The sequence below is a fragment of the Hylobates moloch genome, unplaced genomic scaffold (assembly GCF_009828535.3).
Source record: "Hylobates moloch isolate HMO894 unplaced genomic scaffold, HMol_V3 SCAFFOLD_6, whole genome shotgun sequence".
NCBI lineage: Eukaryota > Metazoa > Chordata > Mammalia > Primates > Hylobatidae > Hylobates > Hylobates moloch.
The window spans coordinates 71,965,573-71,988,491 of NW_026652281.1; the positions used below are offsets into that span (position 1 = coordinate 71,965,573).

At 48.8% G+C, this 22,919-nt stretch overlaps 2 protein-coding genes across 7 annotated transcripts in view; one reads left to right on the forward strand and one right to left on the reverse strand.

Moving 5' to 3' along the window:
- Window positions 1-429: 429 nt before the first annotated feature.
- Window positions 430-9,809, reverse strand: KNOP1 (lysine rich nucleolar protein 1). Its single transcript, XM_058440788.1, has 4 exons — window positions 9,629-9,809; window positions 5,665-6,581; window positions 2,932-3,000; window positions 430-2,150 (listed from the first exon to the last, which is right to left on the reverse strand). The coding sequence occupies exons 1-4, from the start codon at window positions 9,807-9,809 to the stop codon at window positions 1,905-1,907; spliced, it is 1,413 nt and encodes a 470-aa protein (XP_058296771.1). The 3' UTR covers window positions 430-1,904.
- IQCK (IQ motif containing K) overlaps window positions 9,778-22,919 on the forward strand; it is a 142,047-nt gene continuing 128,905 nt past the window's right edge. For all 6 annotated transcript variants that reach the window (XR_009214144.1, XR_009214146.1, XR_009214148.1 and 3 more), the window contains exons 1-2: window positions 9,778-9,958; window positions 20,016-20,080. Coding sequence is in view for 1 of the 6 variants with exons in the window: in XM_032157032.2 (XP_032012923.1) it covers window positions 9,778-9,958; window positions 20,016-20,080 (246 nt within the window). In the remaining 5 variants the exon portion in view is untranslated. The remainder of the gene's footprint in view (window positions 9,959-20,015; window positions 20,081-22,919) is intronic.

The window sequence follows — 22,919 nt, forward strand, 5'->3', positions numbered from 1 at the left end:
AGCCTCAGTGTCCTCATCTCTAAGGTGGGGTGATAACATCCCCCTCACAGGGCTTCAGTGAGACATATGTCAGATTTGACACCAAAACCCCAGTGCACGATGCATGGCACACCTCAAGCCCTCAGTGACTGGCCACTCCTCTCCCCCTACCCTAACCAGACTGCTGACCTCCACGCTGCCTGGGAACTTCCCGCCCATAAGCCAGAGGCCAGCCCAGCACTTATTTCTGGGTTGGCTTTGGGAAAATAAGAACCAGTTGTCACTACAGCTGCCCTGAGTGAACCGGTGACACATTCTCCCAGCTTCATGGTGGCCCAGATGCAGGAATAACGACAGCTCCCCTGCCCTGCAGTTTCTAGAGTGAGAGGCCATCTATGACCACCCCACATGGGTTTTGGGGAGAGCAGGAGACTGCTAGCTGGTCCTGCGTCAACCAGCACTTCCAACGGCTGCTGCCCACCCACAGGACCACTTCACCACATGTCTCAGTGGCATGACATGTCCCAGCCCCTATGCCCCAGGATCACTCTCCTGCCGTCAGGTCCTTCCAGGGACAGCCCCCGGGACATCGGCTCCGAATCACACTGCCTTTTTTCTTGCCCTCCCTATTCAAGCTGGATGTCCCATCAGCTCGGCTCAGCTCAGCAGGGTGGCATGGAGAGAAAGGGCACCCCAAGGCAGGACCCATAACAAAGCCCCACTCCATACCCCACCAGGCCAGGGTACGAGTCCCATTTTACAGGCTCAGGGGAAGGTTACTTGGCCAGAGTCCCACCACTAGACAGTAGCAGAGACAGTAGTGAAATCAGATCTTTTGATCTGAATCAACTGTTCTTTTCTGAATGCTCTGACAGAGCCTGAAGGCCAGCATCGCTGGTCACCCAGACCCTTCTTTTCCTCTCCCGGAAATCCAATCTATGAACAAGTCCCGCCAGCTGTACCTCCAAAGTAAATCACAAAGCTGTTTTCTCTCTCTATCCTCTGCCACCATCCTCAGGCTGCGGCCTGCCGGCTGAGCCTTCTACCAGGTCTTCCCGCTTGCCGAATCAATGCCCTCCAGCCAATTCCACTTAGCCAGATCCCAGGCCAGCTCTCTACCGTGGCCGCTGAGGCTGAGGCCTGTGGCCTGCAGCCCTCTCGTCCCTCATTCCAGCCGCAGTGCGGCCTCACTGGCCTTCCCTACAGATCACTCCAGGCCCTTTCCTACCTTAGGGGTCTGCACCGGCCACTGGCCTCACTGAAACGCTCTTCCCCCACTGTCCTGAGGGCTGGGGCCTCTGCACCCTGAACATCTCTGGACAAGTGCTGCCATCTCCCAGCCCTCGCCCATCTGTTGCAGCCCCTACCTATAGCCCCCGCCTGCAGCCCCTCTCCAGCTCACTGTTCTGTTTCTTTCTCCTGACCGCTACTGCCACCTCAACTGATCTTCCTTTCCTTGTTTGCTAACCATTTCCCTGCCATGCTCACCCCACTCTGGCCTCTAGACCGTGAGCGCAATGATGGGGATCACATGGGCTTCATCTGCTCCAGGTCCAGCACCCAGCACAGAGCCCTCACTGAGCCCTGCCAGGGCCCCAGCCTGACAACCTCACACTCTCCAGCCCCATGATCCTCACACTCTCCTCCCTCCTGAGACATCTTCTCAGGCCCAGCTTGGACATTTCCCAGTCAGACTGGATCTGAAAACCAGGCCTGAGAGAGGCCACGGCCACTCCCTCCCCTCTGCCTCTTGCCCGTTCCTAGCAGCCCTCCAAGGGCATTGTCCACCGCTGGCAAGAGCTCGCTGGAATGTGTCCTCAGCAATTAATCCTTAGGACACCCCACCAGTCCAGGGCTGAGACAGCTTATCTCACCGGGCCAGCTCTCTAGGAGGGAGGCAAGCGCCCTTTTCAGAAGGAAGGAAATTAGCTCAGGACAAATTCTGCTGTGGAGGGAGCCAGCTGCAGGCTAGGGCTGCCTCTGGGGCCTGGACATACTTGGTTCTCCTGCTCCACTCCTCGTGCTGGAAGTGAGGGGAGGCGTCGGGAGGCCAAGAGTGCCACCTCCTCACAGAGCCCTAGCCCCAAACTTACCGTCCACTTCCTGGTTTCCGAAGCTTCCGTTTTGCCTGACTCGCGATCGATCTCTTCTTGCAAGGCCTTTCGCCTCACCTGAGCAAGAAGGATGACAGAAGAGGGCCGTCAGACACAGAGATCTTCTTTCAAGCTTAAAACCCAGGACAGAGATGGGGCTGGGGGAACGGAGCATGGGAGGAACTAACGCAGCCTGAATCTGCTATAGACAATGGGAAGCTGCTATCAAAAGTATTCTCTTAGCATCTCAAGGGCTACAGCCCCTTGGCCTACACTGGGCAGGCTCATTTATCCTCTTTAGCCTCTTAAGAATGAATTTTCCTAGAAACTGAGGCTTAAGAGCTTGCAGTGAGCCAAGATGGAGCCACTGCGCTCCAGCCTGGGGGACAGAGCGAGACTCCGCCTCAAAAAAAAAAAAAAAAAAAATCCCCAAGGCCAGAAAGTCCAGTTCCCACAGGGATGCATTTGCCACGGGATCTGGGAACGACAGAAGCGGAAGCTGATTCACAACAAAACTTCTCCTCTAAATGCTCCTGAATTAGCCCAGGGGGTGGCAGCATGTGTCACCTGTCCAGCTGCAGGGTCTTAGGGACATGTCCCCCACATCCTGCAGCAAGTAACAGGGAACGGCTAGTCAGGCCTCTCGGCCATGGCCACGGCAGCCGGAAGGGCCCCGAGCATGATGGGGAAAGCATGCATTCCCAGCCCTGGAGGTGTGCGTTGGCGGCTGGCCCAGTGGCCTCTGGAGTCCCTGGTGCCCCTGAGACCAGGATCACGTAGCCAGCCTGGCAGGCGGCAAGTGAGACTCCAGTGGTGGCAGGAGGCAGCGGGAGGGGCCTGAGGAGGGTCTGGGCTGTACCTGGTCTATGTGCGCCTCATCCATGTTGCCTTTTTTTTCCAATACCACCTCTAAGTCCGTGTCTGTTTCCTGCAGGAGAGGCAGAGCTGGGTAAGGTTCAAGTTTACAATGAATGGCCTCTGCCCCTGCATCCAGCCGGGGTGAGACCATGACAAAGTCCAGAAAACACCTCAGACCACAGCATCACCCCCAGCCCTGCCACCTAGAAACATCTCATAGTCAGCAAAGCCCTTCCCATCCCTTCTCTTCCACAATTCTCCCACAAAACGGTAGTACTAACCTATTTGACAGATGAAGAAACTGAGATTCAGACAGGTAAAGTGACTACAAGGTTACCCTATGGCTCAGGGACTGGTGATTCTAACCCACATCTCCTGACCCAGGGCTTGGTGTCCGACCTTTCCCACTACACATGTCACTTACCTCCTATGGTGACACCAAACTAGAGGACAGAGGCCAAGGACCACACTAACATGCACCACGCTCTCCCACCCGCCTTGGCCCTGAAGACACCCTTCAACAGCAAGACCTCAGGCCGGCCACTTTCTCGAGGTTCTTTAGTGACGACAAATGCTGACATTTCATGCGTCCTCACGATAAGTGTGCTGTGCCTGGCACCTAGCGTCACGTGTGTGATGACACTGGAAGCCCTCTCCATTTCCATCACTCATCCAGGCCTGCAACACGTGTGCATTTGCCGGACTAGGTGGGCTGCTGTGGGAAGTAGAGTCCCCCCCCCACAGATGTTAAGCAGAGGGAACCCCCTTTCACTGAGCTCCTGGGAGAAGGGATTCTAGAGTCTGATGGCGGCTGGGCCCAAGCCTCTAGGGTTCCTCCCAAGTTTCTGAATAAAGGAAGATGCTGGTAAAACCAAGGCTAACGGACTAGGGCAAAGCTGGGGAAATCCCAGCAACTAAAGCTAACACCTGGAGGCCTTTGATATGGAGGCCACCCCTCCCCTCCCTTCACCCTCTAACCGAGCAATGGCTGGTCCAAGGTCACCCAGCAGATTGGTGCAGAGTTCGGAAGAGAATCTGGGGTTTATGCTAATGGAAAGATGGTCATTTCTGGGGCTCTACTAATACCAGCTTCTATAAGAAATTACGTAGATGGTTTCTGAGAAGGGATAAATGCCAACTTCAGAAGCCAGACTAGCTGAGTTTGAACCCAGTTCCACCTCTTGCCAGCTGCGTGACTTCAGACAAGGTATTAAGTCTCTGGAGCCTCAGTTTCCTGATCTGTTAAATGGGGGTGCCCACAGCAGCTACCTCACCAGACAGGTAAGAGGATGAAATGGGTTGATACATGGCAGTCTGGGCATACAGTAAGCACTCATGAAATGTCAGCCACCGGCCACACGGAAGGGCCGGACATGCCTGGAGCAGGATACACACCCTGAAACAAGACACACACCATCTTGTTTTGGCCCACATGTCCACGCACACACCTGAGGACAAGAATGGGGGCCTGGCCCTGGAAAGGCTGTGGGTCTGGGGAGCCCCCAGCCCTCCGGCTCACTTCAGGCCTCCCTCTCCCACTCCAGGCAGCCTGGCAGGCTGAAGACAGCGGGTCTCTGTGGTTTTCACCAAGCCATCATCTGCTCCTTCCCTCCTGGTAACAGAACTCCAGTTTTCCTCTTAGAAACTGCCTCCCCGCATCTCAGACAGTGTGGTTTAGTTGGGACTGACACCCCCTGCCCTTCACCTCAAGTTTTTTTTTTGTTTTTTTTTGAGACAGTCTCACCCTGTTACCCAGGCTAGAGTGCAGTGGCATCTCGGCCCACTGCAACCTCCACCTCCCGAGTTCAAGCAATTCTCGTGCCTCAGCCTCACGAGTAGCTGGGAATACAGGCACCTGCCACCATACCCAGCTAGTTTCTGTATTTTTAGTAGAGACGGGGTTTCACCATGTTGGCCAGGCTGGTCTCGAACTCCTGGCCTCAAGTGATCTGCCTGCCTTGGTCTCCCAAAGTGCTGGGATTACAAGCAGGAGCCACCGCACCCAGTCACCTTTGGTTTTAAATTAGAGCTTCTGGATAGATTGACCCAACTGAGGCCTGCGACAGTGGCCCTGAGACTTCTGTCATAGTTTTACAGGGGCTACCCTTCTTCCTTTGGGGGTGGCTGAACTGCTGGGACGAAAGCCTGGAGCTGCCGGGACCATCAAGCCACAATGTGATGGAGGTGGAGGAGGAGGATGGGCCATAAACCAAGATAGAAAAATACAAAGCCCAGAGCTGAGGAAATCTCATACAGGCACCTCCTGCTACCCAAATCTATTTGATGTATAAATTGTGTACACTGAGCTCTGATGATACTCAGATAGCTATGGGCACTACGTTATCTCACGTTACTTGGTTCCTGAGTTTTGGATAGCAAGTGGCAAGAGTTCAGAAAGCAAGGGATTCATCTGAAAACTCGATCCCAGTTAATTCAGACCCCAACGGCAGACAGGGAAAACTTGGGTGGTTTCAGCAGCAAAGGATACCTGCAATTATCGATGATATTGCATGAGCCCCTGGATCCAGCCATACCTGAAGCTAGTTTAACCATAATCTTTCCAATTGCATATATCAATAAACTCCCTATTCTGGCTGAAATTAATTTAACCAGGGTTTTAGCTAAAAGCATGAGTGCTCATGCATGTGCAAACTTGCACACACGCCTACACACCCCTCCCAAGCCCCACCCTTAATTCTCCCATGGCAGAGTCCATTTCTGAAGGAAAAACTACCTCCTTCCAAGGGTCTCCTGCTACCCCACTCTCTTTCCTTTTCTTCTTTTTCTTCCTTTTCAGAGCTGGCTCCTCGATGACTGGCTGCTCTACCTTCTTTTTGGACTTCATCTTTTTCTTTGCAGAGGCCTTAGGGTCATCACTTATGGGGATGTATTCCGGAGCCTCAACTTTGACTGGCTTCTTTTTACTTCCTTTCCTAGGGCTGCTCTCCATGGACCTGGAGGGCTTGGAGTGGCCTGGGAGGACGTCTCCCTCCTGGTGGATTTTTTTCTTCTTCACCTTCCCATTGTGTTCTCTGGGGCTCTTCCGCTTCCGTTTCTGCCCCAAGGCTGCCTGTTTCTCATCCTTCTTCCCCAATGAGCAAGTGTCCCCAACATCCCTGGCCTCCCTGGCCTCACAGACCCAAGGGTCCTGGACCAAGAAGGCTGTGGGGTCCTGGGCCCCCTTTTTTTCCTTCTTGTGTTTTTTGAGCTTCTTGCCAACTCTGGTTTCCTCCTCACCCTGTCTAGGGTCTGGGGAGGTTTTCACCCCAGAGGCATGGGACATGGCCAGAGGTGACTTCTTCCTTTTCTTCTCCCCACTGAGGAACTCCAAGTGGCCAAGCACCTGCTTCCTGGGGCTGGGTGACTTCTCTGTCCGTCTGGCAGGCACCATGGTCTCAGGTTCTACATGCTCCTTGCAAAGGGTGCTGACACCCTTCTTTTTCTTCTTCTTTTTCTTCACTAGAGGCATCTCAGGTGCTTGCCCATGGGCCACGCTCTTAGAGGGGGATGTGGCTCTTATAGGAGAAACATCAGCAAAGTAATCATCATTGTTTAAAACTGAGTATCGAGTCTCTGGTTCTTTGACCACTTTCTTTTTCTTTTTCTTCTCTGGGAGCCCAGGGTCTACTTTGTGTGTCTTGGTGATCATTCCTGAAAAAACAAATGGTACAAGTTACCCCTATACCAAGCCATCCTGTGTTCAATTTTATTAAGCATTGCCAAGAGCCATGTTTCTTTGAGTGCGTGGTCTAAGCGTTGCGGGATAGGGAAAATGGACATGATTCCTTTAGAGCAAAAAAAGAAATACACAGAAACAGCATAAATTTTAAATCCACACAGCCCTAGGTTCAAACCTAAATGGCTCTCTCACCTTAAGTAAATCAGCTAACCTCCCTGAGCCTCAATTTCTCCATCTGGAAAATGGGGGAATATAACACTTCCCTCCTCAAAAGGGTGTTGGAGGGGGTAAATGAGATGACCCATGGAAAGGGCTTGGTACACTGTTAATTCCCTTTTTCTTTTCCTCTTTTTTTTTTTTTTTTTTTTTTTGAGACAGAGTCTTGCTCTGTCACCCAGGCTGGAGTGCAGTGGCGTGATCTCGGCTCACTGCAACCTCCTTCTCCTGGGTTCAAGTGATTCTCCTGCCTCAGCCTCCCCTGAGTAGCTGGGATAACAGGCACCCGTGATCATGCCCAGCTAATTTTTTTTTCTTTGTTAGGAGGGATGGGGTTTCACCATGTTGGCCAGGCTGGTCTCAAACTCCTGACCTCAAGTGATCCGCCCGCCTCAGCTTCCCAAAGTGCTGGGATTATAGGCATGAGCCACCTTGCCTGGCCTAGTTTCACTGTTTTTAAAATTTGAAGTTGATTGCCAACACTGAATGAGTCACAGTGACACACAGTACTGAGGGCACCCAGCTTGTCTTGGACAGGTATCATGGAAGCACCTGTGAGAATGGGCTGGGGTCCTCAATACCCATCAGTGTCCAGCTGGACCACTTCTCTCGCTCCAGTCCCCAGCCAAGTTCCTGCTGCTCCCTGCACTAGACATTCCCAGAATCTAGAAGCAAAATATCCCAAAATATTTCACAGCAAGTTAGGATCATGGGAGGGAAAGGAAAAACTTCTCCATCCTGCAGCCCTCCTCAGCTTCGGAACTTAGAGGGTCCACACTGGAGCTGGCTCACTCTTAGCAGCTTCAAAGAGCCAGGCCTGAGCTACAGGTCAAGTTCATTCATAACCCACTCCAGGGGCACCTGGAGAGTCAAGGGAATAACTATACTCATTCATTCCTGTCTGCCCTGTTTCCTGGTTTATTTCCAGTGTCCTGCTCAGTGCCTGGCACATAGCAGGTGCTCAATAAATACTCACTGGATGAATGAACACATGCTAGGGATACAGAGATGAACAAGATAAAACACCCATCAAGAAGCAAGTAGGTGTGGGAGGGAATAAGGGTAATACAATGACACAGGTGATAAAAGCAAGGACAGTAGTAAGGTCAGGGTGGTGGAGGTTGTGGAAACTGTCCTACCAGTTGTCAGGAAAATTTCTGAAGAACTGCAGGATGGTGGTATTAATCCCTGAGACAAAGGTACTGAAGGCAAGTGGCTGAAGGAACAGGCTTGATTGGACAGATGACTTGGAGATGTTCACTGAACAGGTGAATATATGGATGAGGTGTTTGGGTGGCTGTGCTGACACGGGCGACATAAAGTTAGGAATGTATGGGTGGTGATTAAGCCTTGAACAGAACAAGCCTGAGACAAGACCTCAAGAAATACAGTAGCCCCCCCGCCCCGATCCCAGGTTTCCTCTTCCCAGGTTTCAGTTACCCCTGGTCAACCCTGGTCCCAAAATAGGTGAGCACAGTACAGGAAGTTATCTTGAGAGGGAGACCACATGCATGCAACTTTTATTACAGCATACTGTTGTAATTGTTTTATTTTATTACTAGCTAGATTGTTGGTAATCTTTTACTGCACCTAATTTTTTGTGAGACAAGGTCTCGCTCTGTTGCCCAGGCTGGAGTGCAGTGGCATGATCTTGGCTCACTGCAACCTCCACCTCCCTGGTTCAAGCAATTTTCACGTCTCAGCCTCCCGAGTAGCCGGGATTACAGGCATATACCACCACGCCCGGCTAATTTTTGTATTGTTAGTAGGGACGGGGTTTTACTATGTTGGCCAGGCTGGTCTCCAACTCCTGGCCTCAGGTGATCCGCCCGCCTCAGCCTCCCAAAGTGCTGGAATTACAGGCATGAGCCACTGCACCCGGCCCTACTGTGCCTAATTTATAAACTTTGTCATAGGTAGTATACACAAGACAAAACAGTCATATTTAGGGTTCAGTACTGTCTGTGGTTTCAGGCATCCACTGGGGGTTTAGGAACTTACTGCCCGCGGATAATGGGGGAGGGGGACTATTGTATTGGCATTTAAATAAGTGGGCAGAGATAAAGGAGCTTGCAAAGAAGAAGGAGGTGCAAACCTTGAAATAGTGTAGTTAAGAGAGCCAAGACGACTTCAGAATAGGGGAGTGGCCAAGAGATCTGGTAAGAACAAAGAATCCACCGGAGGTTGCAGGTCAACTCTTAATCCCCTTCTCTCCCCATCTCTGCCATTTAGAAAAGTATAGCATCCTCCTCTTTAGCCCTGCCACCAAATGCATTCACTCTTTCAAGGGGAAAGGAAAAGAACATTACAGTGCATCTCCTGCAAACACAAACGCTTTCTCCAAAAGCCTTGTGAGGATCTTTGTGAATACCCGACCTCACAAGCTCCAGAGACTTCAATAATTCACTTGCCCTAGGTTCCAAAGCCAGGAAGTGGAAAACGGAGACTGGAATTCCGCCCACAGGACTCCAAAGCCTCTGCAGCAACACCCCACTCCCCCGCAGGATCACCAGCAGGACGCGCGGGAGCCAGGAAGTGAGATCCGTACCTCCAAGGCTCCCATGCGCCCAAGCCTCCGTATCATCAGACTGGGAAAGATTACGTGGGGTCCCAGGCCCGGCTCTGAGGCGGGAAAACTTTCTGGAGGCGGCGGCCTCAGGCCGGAGCGGGCGCACACCAACTGGAGGGGTCGGATTTAGGGATGCGGGTGGCCCGCATTTCCCCATCTTCTCCGCCGCGCATTTCCTCTGGTGCAATCTCCAGACCCCGCGCCGGCCCGCCTGCAACGCTCCCTGGCACTCACCGGTGGGCGAAATTTCCCCGCCTCCACGTGAGAGCCCGCTCCGCCGTGACCCGGAAGTCCACTTCGAGTCTCCGGCCCACCCTCTCGGTTTCCGGCTTCTTCCGGGTTGCAGCCTTCCGGCGAACGCGGTTACCGTGGAAACCGCGGCCATGTCGGCACCGCGGCAAGTCCCCAGCCACATAATGCCCCGCAAGCCCAGCTGCTCTACGAACTCGTCGTTTACCCGGACGCCGGCGTCCACCGTGTCTCTCGAGTCCCGGGAGCTGCCTGTCTCGCCGTGGCAGGTCGCCGAGCCGTCGAGCAAGAGTCTGTGGGAGCAGATATGCGAGGGTAGGAAGCCTGGGCTGGCCGAGAGGGGCGGGACCGGGGCGGCCGGGCGGGGGCTTCGTTTGGGGAGCGCCCACTGTGCGCCTGGCGGCTGACGCGCGGGGCCGCCGGGCAGCCGCTTCGCGCGCCCGGGCTCCGCATTTTACGCACGGGGAAACTGAGGCTTGGAGAGGCTGGCCCGAGGTTACGCAGCGCGGACTACAATCGCGATCCGTAATGAGGTCAAAGGCAAGGGAACGGCGAGGGAAAGCTGAATAAAGAGAACCATGCGGTGTGGACCATTGGTTCTTAAACCTCGTTTAGTGAACAGAAAATTATTGCTGGGGCGGGGGCGGGGGCGGGGGCGGGCGCGGGGATCTTGTTATAAACGGAGGTTCCCAGGCCCCGCCCACAGAGCTTCAAATTGGGATGCGGGGAATCTGCACTTTTTAAAAGAGCACGTCGGGTAATCCTAACATAGGTAGTCGGTGGCCCACATCTTCAGTAACCATGGTGTGGACAAACGGGTTTTAGTCCCTTCTTGCTTCAAACCTTCCTTAACCTCCTCAAACGGAGTTGAGCACATCTTCCTTTGTGGCCCTACTCAGTATTCGTTACTTAAGTTGGACAAATTATTTAACTTATTACCCGTCTGCGAAGTAGGCATAATAATGGTACCTATTTCGATGGTGTTAGGAACACGGAACCAGATAGTCATAAAAAGTGCTTAGCAAACTGCCTAATTTTAGGAGTGCAAAAGGCTTATTGGGAAAAAATAAAAACAAAAACAAACTGCTCGATTTACAGAAAAAGCTGCGTAAGCGCTAGTTCTTAATGAATAATGTTGGGTGGTGGTGGTTTTTTTTTTCCTCCACGAAACCATAAGCTCCTCAAGGTCAATGACTCAGATTTTTCATTTGTGTGGTCACCATCACTCCCTAAGCTGCCTGAAACAGCGCGGTGAAACCCCGTCTCTACTAAAGAAAAAAAAAAAATTATCCGGGCGTAGTGGTGTGCGCCTGTAATCCCAGCTGCCTGGGAGGCTGAGGCAGGGCAGGGGAATTCCTCGAACCAGGGAGGTGGAGGTTGCAGTGAGCTGAGATCACGCCACTGCACTCCAGTCTGGACGACAGAGCGAGACTCCGTCTCAAAAAAAAAAAAAAAGTGGTTATTTAGCATTCGAAATGTGGTTAATGCAGTTGAGGAACTGAATTTCTTGTTGGACTTTTTTTTTTTTTTTTGAGACGGAGTGTTCGCTCTGTCGCCCAGGCTGGAGTGCAGTGGCGCTGTCTGGGCACACTGCAACCTCCGCCTCCCAGTTTCAAGCAATTATCCCGCCTCAGCTTCCTGAGTAGCTGGGATTACAGGCACCCGCCATCATGCCCGGCTAATTTTTTTATTTTTGTAGAGAAGGGGTTTCACCATTTTGGCCAGGCTGGTCTCGAACTCCTGACCTCAGGCGATCTACCTGCCTTGGCCTTCCAAAGTGCTAGGATTACAGGCGTGAGCCACCGGGCCCAGCCCGGACTTAATTTTAATAAATTTAAATAGCCACATTTGGATAGTAGCTACTGTATTGGATAGTGCAGGTCAGTAAATGTTTATCGAATGGAAAAAAAGAATGAATGTACCAGTATACATGACTTGAAAGAAGTGGAGAATACAGAGAAGGAAGAGAATAGTAGACTCAGTTGATAGATGCCCTGAAAAGTTGTCTATTTCAACCCCATCCAGTACTTAAATTCCTTCTCCAACCTTACATCATGCTAGAAAAATCCCTTTCATTTTGGATGTTCTGTCACCTTCACCCCTAGGTCCTTACCTCTGGGTGCTATGACCCAAGGAGCTGCTTACTCTGTCCCAAAGAATCTACTCAGATATTTGACGGTAGTTATGGCTGCCTTTCCCCCAGAGCTTTCACTTCTCCAAGCCAAACAGTTTCTTATAATACAGTTTACTAGAGGATTGTTGGAAAAGTTACTCAGCCTCATCTGTAAGAGACAGATAATTGTTGTACCTACCTCACAGGGCTGTTGTGGGGACCAAGTAAGCTAATACATGAAAAGGTGCTTAGCACAGTGCCTGGCATTTAAAAAGTAGTCAATAAATGTTCATTATTGTTGACAAAGAAACGTGCCTTGTGTTGTGATTTACACACCGAATTTATTTTGGTCAAATAGGCCTCTAGAGAGAAAGCAAAGACAAAGGGTTTTGGTGCTCTCTGAAGAGCAAGTGAATTGATGCCACTTATAAAATGATAGAGTTACAGAATGAGGTCAGGCATGGTGGCTCACCCCTGTAATCCCAACACTTTGGGAGGCTGAGGCAGGTGGATCATCTGAGGTCAGGGATTGGAGACCAGCCTGGCCAACATGTTGAAACCCTGTCTCTACTAAAAATATAAAAACTAAGTCGGGCGTGGTGGTGGGTAATCTCAGCTACTCAGGAGACTGAGGCAGGAGAATCTCTTGAACCTGAGAGGCGGAAGTTGCAATGACCTGAGATCGTGCCACTGCACTCCAGCCTGGGTGACAAAGTGAGAATCCGTCTAGAAAAAAAAAAAAAATCAATGAGGTCAACATTGGCAAACTATACACATGGGCACAGTGATGATGATTATAACCTAGATGGATAAACCCAATGCTTAAACATCTAACAAATGCAGTTTTCTATAACGTAGTAAATTCAGTTTCTCACAACAAACATGAAAAAACAGGCTTTGTAGTAATCCTATCTTTGAGGTTAAGTACTACATTCTATTAAGATAGTCTCCATTCAAAAGACAAATTATCATAGCAAACAGACCTGCCAGAAACTCAATTTCATGAAGACAAAATACAAAGTAGGTAAATATCTAACTTACACAGACCTTAACCAACCTGACTAGCGCTCTTTTGTATGTATGTGCATGCTCACCACTGTAACTTATTTGTACATATTCTTCAGTTTTCTCTCTCATCTTTCCAGTGACAACTGAGTTTTGTAGTCTAAAAAGCGCTTGTGTTAGTATCAATAAACGTCTTCCCGGCCAACACTTCTAATCAAATCTTATAGTAGTTTGTGACTTGCTGTGTTCATGGTTTTAATCAAGACAATCAAAGGATGTGGGGCTTAACAGTTTCCTTTTTTTTTTTTTTTTTTTTTTGAGATGAGGTCTGGCTCTGTCACCCAGGCTGCAGTGCAGTGGCGCAATCTCGGCTCACTGCAACCTCTGCCTCCCAGATTCAAGCAATTCTCCTGCCTCAGCCTCCCGAATAGCTGGGATTACAGGTGCCCACCACCATGCCTGGCTAATTTTTTGTAGAGATGGGGTTTTGCCGTGTTGGCCGGGCTGGTCTCAAACACCTGACCTCAAGCAGTCTGCCCGCCTCATCCTCCCAAAGTGCTGGGATTACAGGCGTGAGCCACTGCGCCCGGCCTTACAGTTTCCTATTTTGATATGCTATGATTACTCTTATCAGCATCCTCACTATTGTCATTGGTTCATCACTTAATCAAGCACTCTCTGGCTTTAGCCCCCAATGCTGTTGTAAAATCTGGTCTTTCATTTCACCTGCCAGATAACGACATGGATCAGTTGTGAATCAATACTTGTTCCTCCAGCACAACCACTGAGCCAGCTGAAGAAAGATGACCCCAACTGTCTCTCAGCACTGCTCAGCAATCAGCATCTCTCAGTGCCTTCTCCCATTGCCTGGTTCTACTAGTCCAAATTTCTAACACCTCCTGAAATGTTCTGTGATACCTCTTAGCATAGGAGGCATTAACTGAGTCAGGCAGTCAGGAGTAGGGAGGGATTCCGCTAACATCCATCTGTACACGTGGAAGAAGCTCTCACCCCCCTACTCGCCACTCAGCTCTCCATCTCTGCTTACCTTCCCCTTGCCATTCCAGGATCCTGCTTTATCACTCACCTCCTCTACTACGCCTTTAACTTCTTTACTAGCTTTTTCCTCCAAACACCCCTGTCCTGTCATCTCAGGAAGAAACCTCCACCTTGACCCTATATCCTCTTCCAGTTCCTATCAGTCTTTCATTCCTATTCCCTTATCAACCAAGGGCAGACCAGCTTCTTCCTTATTTCTCCGAAGAAATTGTTCTTAAGCATTGAGCCAACTTGTATCTACCAGGGCTGGGAACTGTTTTCAATGCTGGGCCAGGCATGACTGCAGGCACTGTTTTAGACGCCAACAACTTACCTCCATCTCCACGAGTGTTACCATCGTTCACTTAGCTACCCAGTCCAGACTTTTTTTTTTTTTCTTCCTTGAGACAGAGTCTCGCTCTGTTGCCCAGGCTGGAGTACAGAGGTGCGATTTCTGCTCACTGCAACTTCCGCCTCCCGGGTTCAGGCAGTTCCCCCACCTCAGCCTTCTGAGTAGCTGGGATTACAGGCGCTCACCACCACACCCGGCTAATTTTTGTATTTTTAGATGGGGTTTCACTGTGTTGGCCAGGCTGGTCTTGAACTCCTGACCTCAGGTGATCCACCCGCCCCAGCCTCCCAAAGTGCTGGGATTACAGGTGTGAGCCACCGCATCCGGCCTGCTTCCCTTTCACTTTCCACGGCCCCACACTCTCATTTGCCAATCCTTATAGATTCTACCTGTTTAATATCTCCCACCATCCCCACCCTGCCTCCATTCCCCACCCCCGCCAGTCTTCATGTCTGCTGCCTTAGATCAGGCGCTTGCCACCCCCTGCTTAGATTGCTGCTGTGGCTTCTTAATCGAGGCAGGCCTCCTTCCAGACCACATCCCACTGGCTGTCGTAGGAACCTCTGTAAAATTCAAATCTAATCGCATCATGCTGTGACCTACAATGATTTTCATAGCTTACGTGATAAACTCCTTAGCTTAACCCTTAAGCTTCTTAACGTCCCATCTCTGTTTTCTTAGTTCATGACATACCATTCACCCAAATCGTCCTAATGGCAACCATTTATTGAGCTGCTATTTATGTGCCAGGCATTGTGCTAGGTGCATTACTTCTCATTTAAGCCTCAGCAACAGATGAGGAAATTGAGGCTTAGAAAGGTTAGGAAACTTGCCCAAAGTAAGTGGCAGGGTCGGCTGCAAACTCAAGTCTGTTTTGACTCTCAAGTTCAAACCCTTGAAGAAGACACCAGCATGGTTTTAAAGCATAGACTGGGAGCACCTACATCAAAATCTGGATACATGTTAAAATGCAGCTTCCTGGCCGGGCGTGGTGGCTCAAGCCTGTAATCCTAGCACTTTAGGAGACCGAAGGGGCTGGATTGCCTGAGCTCATGAGTTCGAGACCAGCCTGGCCAACATGGTGAAACCCCATCTCTACTAAAATAAAAAATAAAAGAAATTAGCCAGGCGTGGCAGTGTGCACCTGTAGTCCCAGCTACTCAGGAGGCTGAGGCAGGAGAATCGCTTGAACCCAGAAGGAGGAGGTTGCACTGAGCTGAGATCATGCCATTGTACTCCAGCCTGGGCGACAGAGTGAGACTCTGTTTCAAAAAAAAAAAAAAATGCAGCTTCCTTGGCTCCCCTTCCTGGCCTGATGGGCCAGACTCCTTGGGGGTGAGTCTTTGAGTTCTGTATTTTAAACAAGCACTTCGGTACCACTGTTGTGTTGTGTACTTGGAGTCACACAAAACTGTTCCTCCAATACACCATACTATTCCTCTCCTCCATGCCTTTCCACAAGCTTTGTCTCTTCCTGGAACATCCCTGCCTTCTCATTTATCTCTCTAGACACAGTCCACGTGGCCTCTCTTCTGGAAAGCCTTCTGTAATTCCTCAGGCCAATTTCAAAGCTCCTTCTTTCCCCTCCTCTAGGCTGTGGTTGAAGCCCTCTACAGCAATACTTTCACTTATCATAACCCCTGGTTTATCATTCATCCCCTCTCTGGAACATAAGCTCCTCTGCCCCGTTCATCTGGCTCCCTAGCAACCTGGTACAACCTCCCACTATAGTATATGCCTGTCAAATGTTGGTCTGATTCACTCCCAGCATCACCTTCCTGTTCCATCCCCTTCCAATAAGCTACTGTGGGTCAATGCTACATTTTTGTTGTTGGGTTTTTTTTTGTTTTTTGTTTTTGAGTCGGAGTCTGGCTCTGTCACCCAGGCTGGAGTGCAGTGGTGCGATCTCGGCTCACTGCAAGCTCCACCTCCCGGGTTCACGCCATTCTCCTGCCTCAGCCTCCTGAGTAGCTGGGACTACAAGTGCCTGCCGCTACGCCCGGCTAATTTTGTTTTTGTATTTTTAGTAGAGACAGGGTTTCACCGTGTTAGCCAGGATGGTCTCGATCTCCTGACCTTGTGATCTGCCCGCCTCGGCCTCCCAAAGTGCTGGTATTACAGGCGTGATCCACCGTGCCTGGCCACCAGTCAATGCTATATTTTAATTGTTTCTGTCAGGAACATGTTCAGCTGCAAACAGCAGAAAGCCCAACTCATAATGGCCTAAACAAAAACATTTAATTATTCTCACATCCCAGAAGTTGAGGGGAGAGGGTTCACTTGTGGCACGGGGCTCCACTCTGCCAACAAGTTTCCGGGCTCCTGCTCTGCCTCTCCTAAAATGTTGCCTTTGTTGCATAAAACGAACAGCAACTTTCACTTGTTCATAATGTTTATTTAATATGCATGTAACATTAAATTCTCCTAATCAATTAATGCCATTTATAACCTTTGGTAATTGAAAGATTGTAAACATTTATACATTTAATATACCTGATTTAAAAAAAATTTTTTTTAATTTTTATTTTTTTGAGACAGGCTGATGCCCAGGCTGGAGTGCAGTGGCGTGATCGTACTTACTACAGCCTCAACCTCCCAGGCTCAGGTGATCCTCCCACCTAAGCTCCCAAGTAGCTGGGATTACAGGCGTGCGCCACCACACCCAGCTAATTTTTATATTTGTTGTAGAGACAGGGTTTTGCTGTGTTGCCCAGGCTGGTCTTGAACTCCTAGGCTCCAACAGTCTGCCCACCTTGGCTTCCCAAAATGTTAGGATTACAGGTGTGAGCCTGTAATCCATGCCTGGGCCCCTGAGTTTCTTAAGTATTTCTGATGCAGAAGAGAGCAGATAAGCACACTTTTCTAAGCACTGAAACAACTCTTGGAAATGGAATTAATTAAACTATGGTAAATCAAGTTGTTTTAAAGAGTCCAGTACTCTACAAACTTAAATTCTTTTATGCCTTTCAATGTAAAAGCATCAGTCTGTAATCATACTTCAGATTGAAACCATAGGGAAAACTGACATTCTCAAATATGTTAGATTCTCTTAAACATTACAAAGGTTTTAAGTAACACGTCAGATTGTCTTGAAGCTAAAGTATTTTCCTAAACTTCATACTTCTACATAATCATTTCAACTGTATGTCTTTTGTGATCGTATGATGAAGAAATTTGTGTTTTTTCCATCAAATTTAAGTGAACTCCTGAGAGATTTCTTTTTTTTTTTGAGACGGAGTCTCGCTGTGTTGTCCAGGCTGGAGTGCAGTGGCACGATCTCTGCTCACCGCAAGCTCCACCTCCTGGGTTCACTCCATTCTCCTGCCTCAGCCTCCCGAGTAGCTGGGACTACAGGCGCCCGCCACCAAGCCCAGCTAAGTTTTGTATTTTTAGTAGAGATGGGGTTTCATCGTGTTAGCCACAATGGTCTCGATCTCCTGACCTCGTGATCCGCCCGCCTTGGCCTCCCAAAGTGCTGGGATTACAGGCGTGAGCCACCGTGCCCACTCCAGAACTCCTGAGAGATTTCACTGGAAAAAATATGATAGCAAGTAATAAAGAAATGCAAATAAAAGAAAATACCATTTTTTTCTTTTACATGTGTTGAAAAACTTTTAATGTATAAGATTGATTATACTCTAGAGAAACAGGCAGTGTCACTATTGGGAGTACAAGTGACTAAACTTTCTGGAGAAAAGTTTGGCAATTTGGCCCAATTTTTAAATTATTTTTTCCTTTGACAGAAAAAATTCCACATCTAAGGATCCTACCAAAATACCTCTCTGTGGATTAATGATATTTGTATAAAGATGTTCATTGAAACATTGTTTATAATAATAAAATAATGGGAACAACCCAAATGCCCATTAAGAGTACACTGGTTAAATAAATGTGGCACGTCATGTATGTAGCAACGTTGAAAGGAGTCTCATATTTAACACACAGAATGGTTCATAGCTGGTAATGGGCTTACAATAGATATAAATGAATGAATAAGGCATCAAAAGTAGCTTACCATATGGTTGGTTCTGTTCATCCATTCATTCATTCATTCAGCCAGTATTCTGTGGGGAAATAATGGTGAGACAACAGATCCGGGCCCTTCCCTCACAAAACATATAGCCTATTAGAAAAGATAGTCATTAATGCCAGGCATGGTGGCTGAATCCTGTAATTCCAGCACTTTGGGAGGCCAAGGTGGGCAGATCACTTGAGATCAGGAGTTCGAGACGAGCCTGGCCAACATGATGAAACCCTGTCTCTATAAAAATACGAAAATTAGCCGGGCATGATGGTGGGTGCCTGTAATCCCAGCTACTTGGGAGGCTGAGGCAAGAAAATTGCTTGAAGCTGGGAGGCGGAGGTCGTAGTAAGCCGAGATCATACCACTGCACTCCAGCCTGGGCGACAGAGCAAGACTCGGTCTCAAAAAAAAAAAAAAAAGAAAAGATAGTCACTAATTTTTATAAATTTCAAATAAGGCAAAAACTGAGTTATGAAGAAAAAGGACAAAGTGTTATGTGGTTCTATGCATGGGCACTTTGACCTAGCCTGGGAAATTGAAAGTAAACAAATGTATCGTGTATTATATACATATATTAGTAAATACATTGGAATGCTACCACTGGGAGGCCAAGGCGGGCGGATTGCCTGAATTCAGGAATTCAAGACCAGCCTGGGCAACAGGGTGAAACCCCATCTCTACTAAAATACAAAAAATTTGTCTGGTATGGCAGCATGTGCCTGTAGTCCCAGCTACTCGGGAGGCTGAGGCAGGAGAATTTCTTGAACCTGGAAGGCAGAGGTTGCAGTAAGCCGATATCACGCCACTGCACTCCAGCCTGGGCAACAGATCGAGACTTTGTTGCCCCCCCCTCCCCCCCCCCAAAAATTTGGTTGGATCTATGCCATATCTAACAATGGTTTTAGGGTCGCAATAGGACTAGGTGTGACTTTTACACTCTACATAAGACATCCCTATGTTATTTGAAATTTTCTTTCAATAAGTATGTCTTGCTTTTGTAATCAGAAGTATAAATGTATACATTTTAAGCCCAAATAAACAATTTCACACTATATCAATGGTTCCCAAGGCAGCTGAGGAAGAAGGGTGAATTTACATGCTTGCCGGAGAGGAAGAAAAATGGTAGAGCTTGGGCTGGTATGGTAGGCAGAATTCTAAGATAGCCCCCAATATTCTTGCCACCTCGTGAACACACCTCAGTTATTCAATCAAACGTTAGTCTAGGTGTGGCTGTCAGAAGATTTTCCAGATATGTTTAAAGCTTTTAACCAGCTGACTTTAAATTAGGGAGATTAAGTCAGTGCTGGGATTACAGGCGTGAGCCACCGTGCCTGGCCTATTTTATTAATAATTTTTTTTTAGATAGTCTCACTCTTGTCTTTCAGGCTGGCTGGAGTGCAGTGGCAGGATCTTGGCTCACTGCAACCTCTGCCTCCCGGGTTCAACTGATTATCCTGCATCAGCCTCCCAAGTAGCCGGGATTACAGGCACCAGCCACCATGCCCAGCTAATTTTTGTATTTTTAGTAGAGACGGGGTTTCATCTGGTTGGCCAGGCTGGTCTCGAACTCCTGACCTCAGGTGATCCTCCTGCCTCGGCCTCCCAAAGTGCTGGGATTACAGGTGTGAGCCACCACACCCGGCCTCTTGCTGATTTTAAATACCATTAAATGTTAACTTTAAATTACATTAAATGTTAACCTGTCATGGCCAGTTGTTTTTTCATTTCTGTACACCACCAACCAAAATAAAATTTAAGAATGTTTTATTCAGAGAGAAGGAAATTACACCAGAAACTCTAGTGAAGTATGGAATTGAGGATTTTTTTCCCTTCCCTTTAGAGTATGAAGCTGAGCAGCCTCCCTTTCCAGAAGGATATAAAGTCAAACAGGAGCCTGTGATTACGGTGAGTATTACCCAGGCCTCAACCTAAGCAAGAAGCTCTTAAATGAGAACAGCTTTGATGGCTGTCAATGTCACTGAGTTCAGGAGGTGGGAAAGAGAAGGCACTGGAGCGAGAACCAGAAACTTGGGGCCAATCCCAGCTCTAATACTAACAGTTTGACTTAGAGGGCATCACATAACGTCTTTGAGCGTTAGTTTCGGCACCCATCTGTCTATCTATTTGTCGGTCGGTCTATCTATCTGACTATCTATCTATCTATCTATCTATCTATCTATCTATCTATCTATCTAATCTATTTTTTGAGACAGGCTCTTGCCCTGTCGCCCAGGTTGGAGTGCAGTGGCACAATCTCAGCTCACTGCAACCTCAGTAGCTGGGACTACAGGCACCCGCCACCGTGCTTGGGATTTTTTGTCGAGACGGGGTTTCACCATGTTGTCCAGGCTGGTCTCATACTCCTGACTTCAAGTGATCTGCCTGCCTCAGTCTCCCAAAGTGTTGGGATTACAGATGTGAGCCACTGCTCCCAGCCAGGTTTCTGCATTTATTAAATGGGACAGATAATCCTTGACTAACTCACAGGGCTTCTGTGGTGCTCACATGAGATCCTGGATGAGAAGAGCTTTTGCAGTGGATCTAACACTGTGTCCATGTGAGGGACAGTTGCAGATAGACCAAGTTTCTCTGCATGCCAGGGTAGACAAGATGAAGACTGTGCTAAGGAGAGAGGGCTAAGGACAGGGCAGCCAGGAAGAGAGGCCCTCATGAAGTCTACCTTGGAATTAGGAGCTTAACAGAGTTTAAAATTTTTAAAAAGCAAGGCTCTGAGAGATGAAGGGACTTGAGCACGGTAACACAGATGGAATCAAAACCTGTTTCTCGACTTCTATTAACTTCCATCACCGCAGCTGCCTCTGACAGAGACATTGTGTCTAAAAACTTTCTTGTTCTGTGATGGTTCCTTTTCTCCTAGCATCCTATTCTTGCTTTATGGATGCGATTCTTTCTCAAATTTCTCTGCAGATAAAAATCACAGTTCTCTTCCCTGAATTCTCTGTGCTTCTTCCAGAGTCAGCTGTTCTGACAATATATGTTGATCTTCGTCTCTTGTGCTATGATCTTCTTGACCTGTATAAAGAGATTTGATTATTTAAAACGTACAATGGTCCTGAGTGGATTTTTCTATATAGCTGGTATATTAGGGTTCTCCAGAGAGACAGAATCAGTAGGATATATAGAGAGATACATATATGAGAGGGGATTTTCTGCGGTAATTGGCTCACACGATTATGGAGGCTGAGAAGTCCTACATTAGGCTGTCTGCAAGCTGGAGAACCAGGGAAGCTGGTAGAGTGGCTCATTCCAAATCCAAAAGCCTCAGAGCCAGGAAGAAACAACAGTGTAACTACCAGTCCGAGGGCCTCTGTTTATGATACATTGCAGGGTTACATGGAAATCTAGCTGGACTTAATTAGCCTCTGAGAGCCCCAGGGACCACCGGTGAGAGCCCTGGAATCTCAAAGCCAGAGAACCTGGAGTTCTGAGGTCCAAGGGCAGGAGAAGAAGGGCGTCCTAGCTCCAGAAGAGAGCAAGAATTCAGCCTTCCTCAACTTTTTGTTCGTTCCAGGCCCTCAGCCAATCCAATGGTGCCTGCCCACATTGAGGATAGATCTCCACTCAGTCCACCAAAATATACACCAGTCTCTTCCAGAAAACCCTTGCAGACATATCCAGACATAATGCTCTGCTAGTTACCTAGGTATCCCTTACTCCAGTCAAGTTGACACTGAAAATTAACCATCACAGTATCATGGCTGGTGTGGCTTTCTCCTACTGCTGTACATGTGGGTTTGTTTTCTGGATGGGTCTCTTCTATGAATATCAGCAAAACACTGACTGGGTGCTCATGAAGGGTGATTGTCCACTGGCCGACTTTTCTTCAGGGTGAACAGGCAGAGTCGGTATTTTGGGACTGGGCGGCGGCGGTGGGGGGGTCTCTAAATCAACTTTTTCTTTCTTTCTTTTTGAGACAGGGTCTCACTCTGTCATTAGGTTGGAGTGCGGTAGTTCACTTCCTGGGCTCAAGCGATCTTCCCGCCTCTTCCTCCCAAAGTACTGGGACTACAGTCGTATGCCACCACTGCCAGCTAATTATTTTTTAATTTTAGTAGAGATGAGGTCTCACTATGTTGCCCAGGCTGGTCTCAAACTCCTAGACGCAAAACATCTGCCCTCCTTGGCCTCTCAGAGTGCTGGAATCACAGGCATGAGCCACCACGCCCAGCCCAATTTTTTTTTCTTTCGCTACCATCATGGTGCCCTAAGTGGTTCTAAGTGTTCTACTCCTTTTCCGGCTGTTTCATTGGTTTACAGAAGAGTTCCTGGAGGGGAGGGGGAGCTGGAGATCCAGCTGGTGTGAACACAGCTTTATGATATTGAGGGACCAGAAAGAAGCCTGAGGGGAGTGTGGGCAGCAGGCCAAGTTAGCCCAGCCGGATTTCCACCCAGCCTCGCCATGTATCATTCCATTCTTGTTCCCACCCTGTGCAGTGCCTGTCAACTTGAGTGTTGAGTCCCTTTGGGATCTTTTGGGAGGATGGACATCTGTCCTCTGGGGCAGCTTCCTCCTGTGACTGTTGCTTCCACTCTTGCTTCTTTTATTTATTTGTTTTTTTGAGATGGAGTTTCACTCTTGCTGCCCAGGCTGGGGTGCAATGGCGCGATCTCAGCTCACTGCAGCCTCCGCCTCCTGAGTTCAAGCAATTCTCCTGCCTCAGCCTTCCAAGTAGCTGGGATTACAGGCGCCCGCCACCACGCCCGGCTACTTTTTTGTATTTTT

Excerpts from the sequence above, each read along its gene's own strand:
- KNOP1 (XM_058440788.1), bottom strand. The coding sequence starts at position 9,809 with ATGTGGCTGGGGACTTGCCGCGGTGCCGACATGGCCGCGGTTTCCACG. Across the intron at positions 6,582-9,628 it reads CGGGGAAATTTCGCCCACCG|GAATGATCACCAAGACACAC; the intron begins GTGAGTGCCAGG and ends TTGTTTTTTCAG. Across the intron at positions 2,151-2,931 it reads ATGAGGCGCACATAGACCAG|GTGAGGCGAAAGGCCTTGCA; the intron begins GTACAGCCCAGA and ends CTTCTTGCTCAG.